This window comes from Dama dama, chromosome 20, assembly GCF_033118175.1.
Source record: "Dama dama isolate Ldn47 chromosome 20, ASM3311817v1, whole genome shotgun sequence".
NCBI classification, from domain to species: domain Eukaryota; kingdom Metazoa; phylum Chordata; class Mammalia; order Artiodactyla; family Cervidae; genus Dama; species Dama dama.
Window position 1 is genome coordinate 57924988 of NC_083700.1, and position 13035 is coordinate 57938022.

Here is a 13035-nt window from a genome sequence, read left to right on the forward strand (position 1 = left end):
AAATGTGGTAAGCATGGTTGTTTTTTTAGCCTGTGTCTGATTCTGATATGCTTGGCTGTGTTTCTGCTGTTTCTAAGATGACTGTTTCATGCTACTTGGTTTCCTTGTGGGCCTGGTATGTTTTAGTACCTGTTGGTTCATGTGTTTTATAAGCTATTTGTTGGAGCTCCCCAAGTTCCAGGATGAGCATCTAGAGAGGTCTACATGTGTTTGCCAAGAAAGGCAGGGCAATTCCAGTCTGAAGTCCCCTGAACCAAGCAAGCTGACAGTTTGGTTTGACCCAGTGCCTGGGTCACCCAGGCACGAGGCTCGAAGGATTGGGTTGTGACCCTCATTTCTCAGTATGGGTCCCTGCCCTCCTCTCAGTCTTCCTCTCTCCTTCCCTCCACCCCTCTCTCCCAACTTCCTTCCTTCTTCCCCTCTTCTTTCCAGCAAAATAACCTGGCCAATTAATTCTGGAAATAGGAGGTCTAAAAATCAACTTAAAAATAGAAAATCACTAGCAACTGAATATAAGCCTTAAAAAGTCTTAAAATAACTCTTAAAATAGTCTTTTTTATGAGCATCTCTTTTTTTTAAGCTTCTTTTAAATTTGTTAGTCAAGCTACATACATAAGTCAATATAAAATATCATTACAATATTTCAGGTGAAAAGATCCCCAAGAATGACCCCCAATTATAAAAAGTTTCTGAGAAATGAGCAGCTTGAATAATGGCTAAACTTAATAGAATTTGTTTATTAAACTTGCCATCAAGACATTTCTTGTTTCAAGAAACAGAAATTGAACTTGAGTCAGTTCAGTTCAGTCGCTCAGTTGTGTCTGATTCTTTACGACCCCATGAGTCACAGCACGCCAGGCCTCCCTGTCCATCGCCAACTCCTGGAGTCTACTCAAACCCATGTCCATCGAGTCGGTGATGCCATCCAACCATCTCATCCTCTGTTGTCCCCTTCTCCTCCTGCCCCCAATCTGTCCCAGCAACAGGGTCTTTTCCAATGAGTCAACTCTTCGCATGAGGTGGCCAAAGCACTGGAGTTTTAGTTTCAGCATCAGTCCTTCCAGTGAACATCCAGGACTGATCTCCTTTCGGATGGACTGGTTGGATCTCCTTGCAGTCCAAGGGACTCTCAAGAGTCTTCTCCAACACCATAGTTCAAAAGCATCAATTTTTCGGTGCTCAGCTTTCTTCCCAGTCCAACTCTCACATCCATACATGACTTAAACAGGCCTAAATCCCAAATTTTTTGGCTCAGTTTGAAAGTCTTGGAATGATGGGTTCAGACACTGCTGGCTCCCGGAACTCAAACATTGTCATTAGGCAATCTTGTCTGTTCTTTGTTAGCTCCACTCCTTGGCAAGCTCTCCTATGATGGCTTCAAGGAGAGATGGTTAAAATGGCTTCTAGGAATTCTAGACTCAGTCTATGCTTTTGGTCTGTGATCCCCAGACTTTGCTGATTATGCATTCAACAGTAAAAGTTAAGCACATATCCCCAATGTGTATATATTTGTTTATATTAATAAAATATATGCTACTATATTGCCACTGTTATTTTATATATTGTCAGTAGAGCTCAATTTTCTTGTTTTTAAGATGAAGAATAAAATATAAGTACTAATGTTTTCTGTTCTCCCAATGGATGTTTTGCATAGCCCACTTTAGGGACTTCTTAGTGGAAAGACCACATCTCTTCCATTGGTTATAATTACAGTCCTGTGTCCACATCTCATTGGTTCTTTCTGGCCTAGGTTCAGTCATGTGCCCATTTCTGAGTTCAGAGTCCTTGAAATAGTAAAAGCAAAATTTTTCTAATGTATGAGATGCCAGAAATATCTGACTAGGCATAAATAGAGAGATGATATTTTAACTTTAAAATGATTTATAGTTTGGAATCTTATAATCACTGAGGCTCCATGGTTCAGTCATGTCTGACTCTTTGCGACCCCATGCACTGTAGCCCACCAGGCTTCTCTTTCCATGGAATTTTCCAGGCAAGAATATTGGAATGGGTTGCCATTTCCTACTCCAAGTATGCAGATCTTTCTGACCCAGAGATTGAAGCTGCATCTCTTGCACCTCCTGCCATGGCAAGCAGATTCTTTCCACTGTGCCATCTGGGAACCCCCATAATCACTGATATATCATGAAAGATACACAGTCTTTTCAGAACAGAGTTACAAAACAGAGATTCTCTATTTCCATAACAATTTAATTCTAGTTCAGTTCAGTTCAGTTCAGTCACTCAGTCGTGTCCTACTCTTTGCGACCCCGTGAATTGCAGCACGCCAGGCCTCCCTGTCCATCCCCAACTCCAGGAGTTTACTCAGACTCATGTCCATCGAGTTGGTGATGCCATCCAGCCATCTCTTAATTCTAGTAGTCTGTGCTAAATTTCTGGAATTTCAAACCTAGAATATCATGAAAGTATCGGTTTAGTTTTTGTTAATACTCTAGTAACATGTGAATGGTGTATATTAAGATGTTGGAATTGACACGTCTTGCAAATAAAATCCTATTTTTATAATTTTGATAGTGGCCATTTGGAACAAGATGGATAGCTATATGTAATGGCAAGTGATAGAGGATCCTGAATCATTGTCAGATTTCTAAATTGAAAAGGATTTCACTGGTTGGAGAGAGTTTTGCTTTAAGGAATGGTAAAACATGTGAATGGAAAGTATTCTTCAGGAGATTTCAGGCTGTTCAGTGTATTTAAAAATTGACCTTCTTTGGCAGAGATGCAATGGCTCATCTTGATTCTGAGGTGAAAGAAGAATGTCTGAGAGAAGACCTGAGGTTTTACTTCATGAACCCTTGTGAAAAATTCCGAGCCAGACAACAGATTCCGTGGAAAATGGGTTTGCAGATTTTGAAGATAGTCATGGTCACCACACAGGTAAATGATATTATCAGTTCATTTGTTTTTTGTTCTTACTCCAAGTTGAAACTGTTTTTCCATGTTCTGCCACTTGACTTTTGTTCTGAAAAGGCCACACACTCATGTTCATAAACCTCTAAAATTATGTTGACTCTGGAGGGCAGGTGGTAGGTTGAAGTTCAGTTTAGATGACGACTTTGTTTTAGTAAGGGACTCTGAGGTCATCTCTCACGGGTTCTGTAAATAGAGATAGTGTTAGATCTGAAGTGGGTAGGGTTTCTATAGCTGAATGAGGCACAAGGCTGGTGAAGGCTGCCTGGTCCAAAGTGATCTGTGTTCTTGAAATCTTTCATCTTTCTTCAGATATATCTTATTTAAATATACTTTTGAAGTCTGCACTTTGAACCATTTTGATTTTGGGTTTACAGAATGCTAATGCTAAGTTTTCTTTTCATCAGTAGCTAAATGCTTGAGTAAACACTCCCCAACCTTACCCACTCCCCGCCTACCTCCCCAGGCAGGCCTGGGTAAGGTGGGGGAGTGTTTGCTGTGGCACTTAGGAGTGTATCAGGAGTGTATAAAGGCTGCATTGGGACATTTGGCCTAAATTGATATTGTTAAGTATTTTATTATCAATATAACAACAGTCACCCAAGTTGTCACCTAGTTTTTGGGCCTGAACCAGTTTTAGGGAGGCTTCTCCATATGTAATTACATTTGAAACGTGTGTCCTTTAAAAAACAGTACTGATTTGGAATATTAGGCTCCGTGGGCAAATAATCATTCTGTCATCACTGTAAAAGTGTTTTTAAAGATGGGATTTCTGGAACACAAAAATAAATAGCTTCCTAAAAATAGCTCCAAATGCTTTAGAAATGAGAGAGGCGGTTCCTGCCATAACTAACGTTGCATCTTTATTCTTTGTTCATAAAGAGATCTTGTTACTACACGACATGCCGCACCAGCTCATCACATTTTAGGGTAAGCAAGCTACTTCCAAAGAAACAAAGATGAGAGGCAGGGTCACTCTTAAATGTACATGCTTAGATTTTTCTTCTTAAAAATTTTTTTCATCCTAATTCTTGGTTTTAAAGTTATAATTTTGGCAGCCTATAAAGCAGTGCATCGTTAGTATTACTTAGAAGAAGAAATAATGTCCCCTTTTGCCATTTGGTTAATTTTAATTTTCCCCCAATTACTTCTCTTGCCAAACTAGCTTTCAAGTTTTTGATCTATTAATATTATTAATATTCTAACTCATCTGGGCATAAAAGATCATCACCTTCTTTGACTTACCATTTTGGTCCTGATAGCTACTAAATTGCATGGATTCATCCTTCAAAACTGCATCTCCATATGTTTTGCCATATTCACTATCTTGTCTCCAGCATAGACTCTTACCTTGTTAGTTAATTTAAAATATTGATGTGTATGAAGCACCTCATATGCTCTGCACTGTCTTGGGAATATAGCTGTGAATGTGTTACCCCTGCTGACAGCTCACACATAGCCTAGCAGTTCCATGTGCTAGGCACAGTAAGTGCTTTATGTGTGTTAGCTCATTTCGGCCTCACTGGACTCCATGAGGTAGGTTCAATTTTTACTCCCTTTGAATAGAAGAGAATACCGAGCCAAAGAGAGTTGAGTAATTTGCATGTGGCCATTCAGCCAGGAGGGGCTTCCCAGATGGCGCTAGTGGTGAAGAATCCTCCTGCCAATGCAGGAGACATAAGAGATGTAGGTTCAACCCCTGGGTCAGGAAGATACCCTGGAGTAAGTAACTACAACCCACTTCAGTATTCTTGCCTGGAGAATCCCATGGACAGAGGAACCTGGTGGGCTACAGTCCATGGGGTTGCAAAGAGTTGGACATGACTGAAGCAACTTAGCATGCATACATTCAGCCAGGAAGAGGCAGAGTCAGGGTTGGAACCCTGGTAGTCTGGCTCTAGTCTGCACTGTTTTTCTCATATTATTTCTTTCCCCATGTAGATCCTCAGAGTTTGCGCTTGAGAAGTACACATAAGTTAACTAGGCTGCTTCTGGAATTCATCTTATGCCTACCTTTCTTATCTCCAAACTTACCAGCCCATTCAATACTCATGTTAGATTAATTTTTCTTAGAATGCTTTTATGGTATCTCTTCTTCTCAAAAACTCCTATGGAACTGTATTTCCCATAGAACTAAATTTTGACTCTGTGGCCTGGAATTCACCGATTTCCATAGTCTCCTTCAACTTGCCTTTCCAACAGGTTTTCATCTCCTGTTTCTTCCCCATGTCCCAGCCAGATGGACCCACTCAATGATTCTGGCTCCTGCCTTGTTTTTCCTCCAAGAACAGACGGGCTCTTTTCTCCCTCATCTTTCAGCTGCTATTTGAAGTCCACCTCCCCTACCAGCCTTGCCTGATCACTCAACGTGTGGTTTTTCTTGGTTCACTAGTACCCCGTGCTGGCTACATCACTACTTTCACTTTTAATAAAATATTTCTGGGACTTGATCATTTACTTTTTGGGTGGGTCTACCCTACCTCCCGTAATAAAACTGAGGTGGTTAAACCTGTATTCCACTGTTGGGTCATTCTAATAAATTTTGCTACTTGGGTGATATATAATTGGAATGGAATTCTCAAATATCTTTCTTTCCTTCAAATCCCATTTTTCCCTCCTCCTCTTTTTTTTGTCTCTTTTAGCACTCCATTCTCAAGTCTAATGGAATGGGTGGTGTTTTGTCAAGGTTGATGGGAAAGAAACATCTTTTAAAAGACATTCCTACTCTGCATTCTGCAGTAATTTATAATCTCGAGAGAAGTGTCTACATTCTTTTGCTGGATCTGCTCTTTTCTTCCTGTATTCTTTGTATATTATTAGAGTGGTATCTTGTTTTTACCTGGCACAGAATATTTTCTCCTCCATTGATTTCATAATCAGGTTTTAAATTCACAATCTTTGCCAGGCTGCACTTAATGTGTGATTATTTTTCTGTCTTATAGTCTCAGCAAATCTTAAAGTCTAGTTAGTGGGTCTAGAATGAATATTTTTGTCATTCCTTTCTTAAAAATAAAATCATTTGACCAGTCCTTCATCATCTCTTTACCCTTGTTCTGTAGCGGACCAGCCCTCCATCATCTCTTCACTCTTGCTCTGTAGCATATGTTTCATTCTGCCATAGTAGGAAGAGGACCTCAGGATCTCCTCCCCAGGGTTTCTCTCTACTGAGATGCTTGAGGAATCCTACCTGGACCTGGTTTGAGGCTATACATGTGGATCTTGACTTGTTCTATAAACAACAGTATGGAGGGAATTTCTTGTTCTTGATGCCAGATGGGGGTGGGTCCAAGCAGAGGTTAAACCTCCATATTCTCTCATTCCCAAAGTTGAGGTAATGTGCTTTGAATCTAAATAAGGTGGTGTTGGTGTTAATTGCTCAGTCGTGTCTGACTCTTTGCAACCCCATGGACTATAGCCCGCCAGGCTCTTCTGTCCATGAGATTCTCCAGGCAGGAATACTGAGGTAGGTTGCCATTTCCTACTCCAGGGAAGTAAGATGGTAGCTGAAAATATTAGCACATTGAATGCTGCTGTGTTCATCAGGTTATTGACTCCCCATTTACTTTTTGGGTTTCTTTAGCCTAACTATGAGTGTGGGAAGAGGGACTCTCATGTCCCCTCTTCTAGAGTTAAGTTGGCAGCTTTTCAGTTTGAGAGGTTGTATGGCCAAGTGGTCAAGAGAACTAACAGGTGAGTCAAACAAACTTGCTGTCACACTTCTAGCTGTTTCAACCTGGAAAAAGTACCCAACTTCAGGTTGCAAGTGTATAAAATGCGATGGACAGACTCAGTACTTGACTCTGACATTGTGATGGCCACTATTCCAGTTCCTGAATATATGTGCATGTGTGTGTGTGCTGAGTTGTGTCCAACTCTTTGTGACTCCCATGCACTGTACCCACCAGGAATTTTCCATGGAATTCTCCAGGCAGGAATACTGGAGTGGGTTGCCATTCCCTACTCCAGGGGATCTTCCTGACCCAGGGATGGAACCTGAGTCTCCTGTGACTCCTTCACTGGCAGGTGGATTCTTTACCACTAGCACCACCTGGGAAGCCCATTCATTTGTGTATCAGTAGGTTATAAAACCCCCAGTAATGCGTATATTGGTCCCCTGGTTTACTTTTTTAGCTTTCCTTTTCTAGCATTTCCTTGCAGGCACCATTGATAGACATCACGTGCTTGAAAGAACTTTAGCCTTTGGTTGCTTGATTTTCAGCACAGGTTGGATGTCGTGGGACTTCTTATCTATCTTCCTTAGAACAGCTGGGTTTAGCAATTGCTCAATCTTTTGACTTGGTATTTGAGGAATGTGATCTGGTGAGGCTCAGATGCTAAAGAGTGTCATCTGTGTACATTCTTCAACAACAGTTGCAGTTCTGGAAAGTTAACACCTAGATTCTTTCCTCGAAAGGGAGGCCCAAAATCAGAATTTTCTTCAGATGAAAATCACGCAGCATAACAGAAGTGACTTTGGAGTTAGACGTGGCTTTCATTCTAGTTTGGTGACATGGGCAGTGTAATGAGACTAAATCTCAGTTTTTACATATATGTAAAGTGGGGTTAACAGAAGTAGCATTTTCATAGGGTGGTTGTGTTAGTAAACGAGATATTGCAGGTAAAGCAGTTAGTACAGTGCCTGGAGAATGATACTTGATGAAAAGTGGTAACTATTTTACATCATTTAGCCTTTTAAAAAAGTCAGACAAAATTTGAAAACTAAAAAACATAAATCACTAAAAAGAGTATGTAAGTTTGCGTGTGCAAATTAGCATCTGTTCATTGGAAAGGTCTAGTAATTAAACCATGTAGTGACAGCAGGTAACACAAATATCAAGGTCATCTTGTTGAATTTGCTGGTTTCACATGACAGCAGAGTCCCAAATTGTTTTGGTGACTTTAGCAGGGTGAAGGTTTGGGGCAAATTTTCTGGACTCTCATTGTCTTAGAAAGCAGATGAGGAGATAAAGTGGGGAGATAGGGAAGAGTGTGTGGGCCTGGGTTTATAAAGGTGTGACTTCTACAGTTACATATGTGTGTCTGTGTGTGTGCATGAGAGAGAAAGAGAGAGAAGCAGAGCACTTGTGAGACTGTATGTATGAAACAGGGTATGTGAGATAGTACTTATGGAAGTGTGAGAGCCAGTGTGCAAGAGAATGTGAGAGTGTCCATTTGAGTGTGAGTGGAGACAGAGGCTGTTTGTGTGTGGAATGTCTTGGGTTTGGCGGTAAAGATTTAGTGCCTGCTAATTTCCCCTCCTTATTAGATTCTAAGAGGAAAACTTTAAGGCAGAAAGAATACACTCAGTCCTGTTGAAGAGAGCCTTTGGCATCTAATCCTGTGCAATGATACAGTTTAAGGGGAATAAGTAGAAGTTCTGTCACAAGAAGATGGGTGCTTGGTGACCATGAGTGTGTTTGACGTCACGGAGGTAGAGTGAGCCCTGTTATTCTGTGTGGTGCTTTGATGCTGTAGATCTTGGAGGCAGGAACTCTTAGGTGTAAATCTTATGTGAGTTCTTGCAGAGCTGGAGGAATTGAATTCCTTTGATGACAATTACCTCTTAGCCGGAGGAAGTATTATATCGGCCACTTTCAAAAATGTTTTTAAAAAGTTGCATGCAAAACACTTAAGATTTTTAAAAATATTTGCAATGTTTAAATGTCAGATCATTTAGATTTGACTATCAAACAGTAAAGCATGAGAATTAGTGGTTTACTAAGTATGGTTGAACATAGCAGGCTTGAACCACACAGATTCACCTTTACATAGACAGAGATATATTTCAGTAGTAAATACAACAGTGCTACACAGCCCATGATCCACAGTTGGTTGAGTCCTTGAACCCTCAGGCTGGACTATAAATCATACTTAGATTAATCCCTATATTGTTCAAGGGTCAGATGTACATCAATTTTGAAAACCATTAATTTGAAATGCAAGTATAAGAAAAATGGATTCAAATTAGATAACCAAGGACCTACTGTATGTCATAGGAAAATATACTCAATATCTTGTGATAACCTATAATGGAAGAGAATATAAAAAATACTGTATATATTTACATAGATGTGTAATTGAATCACTTTGCTGTACATCTGAAACTATTACAACATTGTAAATCAATTATATTCAATAAAAATTTTAAAAAGAAATAAATAGCATATCTATTTGAAAAAAAAAGAAAAATGGATTCAGGCTTAACTTTGAATTTCTCCTTTCTCTTCTCCTCTGTCATTAAAGTCCAGTAAGGGTATTAGTCATTGGGAGTGGTCACTTCTAATTTTATGCTACTTCAAGTTGCTAATGTAGCTTGATGAGGTTGTTTCTAGGGGGAAGAATTCTTGTCTTTTGACATTGATGTGATTAACAAAAACCAAAGCAGTGAGATTTTTCTTGCTGATATTTATAGGTGAGGGTTAATGATAGTAAGAAGGCATTTGCCATCCCCGGAAAATGGTAAAATACATATATGTCTATTTGATTTTCTTTCCTAGCTTGTTCGTTTTGGTTTAAGTAACCAGCTGGTCGTTGCTTTCAAAGAAGAAAACACTGCTGCTTTTAAGCACCTGTTTTTGAAAGGATATTCTGGTTCAGATGAAGATGATTACAGCTGCAGTGTGTATACCCAAGAGGACACATATGACAGCATCTTTTTTGCTATTAATCAGGCAAGTCTTTTGTTGCGAATTATTAATACTTAAACTTGAAGAATATATTGATCCCTGACCTTGACCTGCTGTCTTAGCAAAAAAAAAATTATATGTATATTCTGGTATATATGACATATTAAGATATGTAACATATTCTGATTTAAATTTTGCGTAGTCTGCCAAAAAGTGTTTATTGCTATTTCTGTAGCTACATTTCCATACAATAGATTTTGCCAATTTAAATTTTTGTTTTTTAAGATTTATATTTGTATTTATCCCTTCCTACCCACTTCTATTGGGAGATTACTTTGTCCCAGATCAAATAGCCAAATAGCTAAAAACAGGCTTATATTCTCAGAAGATTTGAGGACTGAGAGACCAAATCTAAGATTCCAAGTCTCAATTTTGGTGTTTTAGCATTAATAAGCCTATCTGAACCCTAAGAATATGGAGTAGGATATGACGTATCTAGACAGTATTGAGAAACCAAATTGGTAGGCCTGAAGAAAGTATTTAAAGGAGAGAAATACTTATTCTTTCTTGTTCATTCATTCATTCATTCATCCATTTACTCAGTCCATAAATATTTTGGTACCTATTATGTACCAGGTACTATTCAACACACTGGGGATACATCATGAATAAAAGAGACAAAACCCCTGTCCTTATAGAACTTAATTCTAGAGGCGAGAGCCAGGCAAATGAAAAGAAGTAAAATAGTACTAAATGCTGATTCCTTGAAAATACCACCCCACCAAAAACAAACAAAACAAAATATATTGAGAACAAAACTAAATTCACTGCTAACAGTAGTAACAGAGGTGCTCCCTTGACTATTTTCCGTAGGGTGCAGAGTGCAAGCTCCAGATACAGATTTTGAGGTCTGGTTTAAGGCAGATCTTTCAGTGTGAGAGGAGCTTGATAAGAATTGGGTAAAGGTCATCATATAATAGTTTAGGATTGGTGGATATAGCAATCCTATATCCCCAAACCCCTGTGAGAGTTTGGGGAGGTATTCAAAGTCTTGGAAGTTGTTAGATTGAATCTTCAAATAGGTCATTTGTTTGAGGTTTTTCAATGTTTCTGAAATAAACAATACAGTTATTGTTTTTAAGTTCCTGGGGAAAAGTTTCCTGGAATAATAAATCCATGTTAATAAAGACAGTTGCTGTTCAGTCGCTAAGTTGTACCTGACTCTTTGCAACCCCATGGACTGCAGCACACCAGGCTTCCCTGCCCTTCACCTATCTCCTGGAGTTTGCTCAAATTCTTGTCCATTGAGTCGGTGACACCATCTCATCCTTTGTCACCCCCTTCTCCTCCTGCCCTCAATCTTTCTCAGCATCAGGGGCTTTTCCAGTGAGTTGGCTCTTCACATCAGGTGGCCAAAGTACTGAAGCTTCAGTTTCAGCATCAATCCTTCCAGTGAATATTCAGGGTTGCTTTCCTTTAGGATTGACTGGTTTGATCTCCGTGTTGTCCAAGCGACTCTCAAGAGTCTTCTCCAAGACCACAATTTAAAAGCACCAGTTCTTTGGTGAGATGGGGGCCAGCAAAACCCTGTTAGTGCAGATAGGCAGATGGGAAAGCTGTGTTAATGTAAGCTGTGGGTGTGGATGGCTTGGGTCCTCAGAGGTATGTGGAAAATGATAACTGGAATAAAGCAGGGGAGGAGACTGGACTGCCTGTTGATGCCTGTATACCAGAGATAGATGTTTATAATTTTCACTGGGTGATAAGGACAGGCCTCCTGGAGGCAATAATATTCGCATCAAGGTCTGAAGTGAACCTTGCAGATAGATAACCTGGGCTTCTAGGCAAAGGCCACATCAAAGGCCCCAGGCGGGAGTGTGCCTTGAGAGTTCCAGGAACTGCCTGGAAGCCCACAGGGCTTGGGAGGTGGTGGGTGGAGCCAGAGGCCCATAGTGGGTTAGGAGGTCAGAGGATAGGCAGGACCTTGTCTTTGGCGCTGAGTAGTTGGGAGCCTCTGTCCACATGTTTACTTTAGTTTCAGGTACTGTGGGGCAGTGTGTTTTTACTCAACCCAAGAAAATTACCTTGTGGTATTTTACTTTTGGGGAGTTCTGTTGAGGAATATGAGATAAACAAATGAAAAAAAGTTAAATGTATGTTCCATGTGCTGTAACTTCTGATGAAACTTGTTAGGCTCATAAGTATTTTTATTTAACTTTTTTTAATAGTTTCATCGGCTAAGGAACTTATCTCTGGGGACCCTTGGTTATGGAGAAAGCGAAGACAACAGGATTGCTTTAAAAGTCTGTAAGCAGCATTACAAGAAAGGGACCATGTTTCCTTCTAATGAGACACTGAATATTGACAGCGACATTGAAATAGGTAACGCAATGGTAATTTCATTTCTTGCCTTTATCATCTTCTGTGGTAAGAGTGAAAAACACCCTCGTGCACAGGCAACCCAAATGAAATCACTCAGCTAGTCTGTTTGAGGGTTTAACATTTGCCTGCCAAGGGCTTTGGCTCAGAAAACTGTGGGTCTGCTGTGATTGGACCAGGAACATTTGTGGATCTCTTTGGTGCAACTCAAGATTGTTGGGTTTAGGGTAAATGCACAGGTGTTTCCTGTTTAAGTTTTTTTCTCCATGATAAGGTGATTAGGCTTTTTGAAACAAAACAAAACAAAAGTGAGTCTGTATTTGTTAAATGACATATTGTGGGTTAAAACGCTTGGTATGCTTGCTTTTGCATACGCACTCATGCCCAGCCCTTCAGTCATGTCTGACTCTTTGAGATCCTATGGACTGTAGCCTTCTAGGCTTCTCTGTCCATGGGATTTTCCAGGCAAGAATACTGAAGTGGATCATTTGTTAAATATATTAATGCTCTTCAAAGGAGAATTGTGATTGATAACTCATTTTCTCTGGAGATCGTTTGGCAAAAGTTAACATCTCATTACGTAGAATTGTTTTATGACATGCTGTTAAGAATTTAAGAGCATACCATATGTAAATGCAAAGTATTTGACTTGAGGCTCTGGAGATTTTGTCATTCATTCAACAAACCTCTGGTGCACAGTTTCCACACCTCAAGCATTCAGTGTTTTATGAACTAGGGCTAGGGTTGCAGAGATAATCTGTCATGGCTCCTCAATTAGCTAACAGGTCAGGAATCAAGGTCCTAGTAGCAGTGTAAATTTGGAGTGGTTTTATTAAAAAGAGAGCTTCATAGTTCATTTGCCCATATTTCCTGTAACTTGATTTTAAGGTGTTTTGGTAATATAATAGAGGGACATCCGTATAAAACAAAGCTTCTCATGCTTTTTTTCAGCAGGCTATCTGTTTAGAATCTTTCACGAGTAAATGCGTCCTGTCCTCTTGCCTCTAAAACGAACAGCCCCAAGCCAGCACTGTCAGGCTGCTTCCAGAGACCCATCAATAGCTAGTTCTGTGTCCAGCAGCCTTATCTTATTGCCTCA

The 13035-nt window shown here is 39.9% G+C and overlaps 1 protein-coding gene across 6 annotated transcripts in view; it reads left to right on the top strand.

The window, feature by feature from the left end:
* The window catches only part of MCOLN2 (mucolipin TRP cation channel 2), a 60509-nt gene that overhangs the window by 13595 nt on the left and 33879 nt on the right, over positions 1–13035 (top strand). For all 6 annotated transcript variants that reach the window (XM_061121501.1, XM_061121506.1, XM_061121504.1 and 3 more), the window contains 3 exons: positions 2739–2898; positions 9429–9602; positions 11786–11939. In XM_061121501.1, the coding sequence (XP_060977484.1) occupies positions 2739–2898; positions 9429–9602; positions 11786–11939 (488 nt within the window). The remainder of the gene's footprint in view (positions 1–2738; positions 2899–9428; positions 9603–11785; positions 11940–13035) is intronic.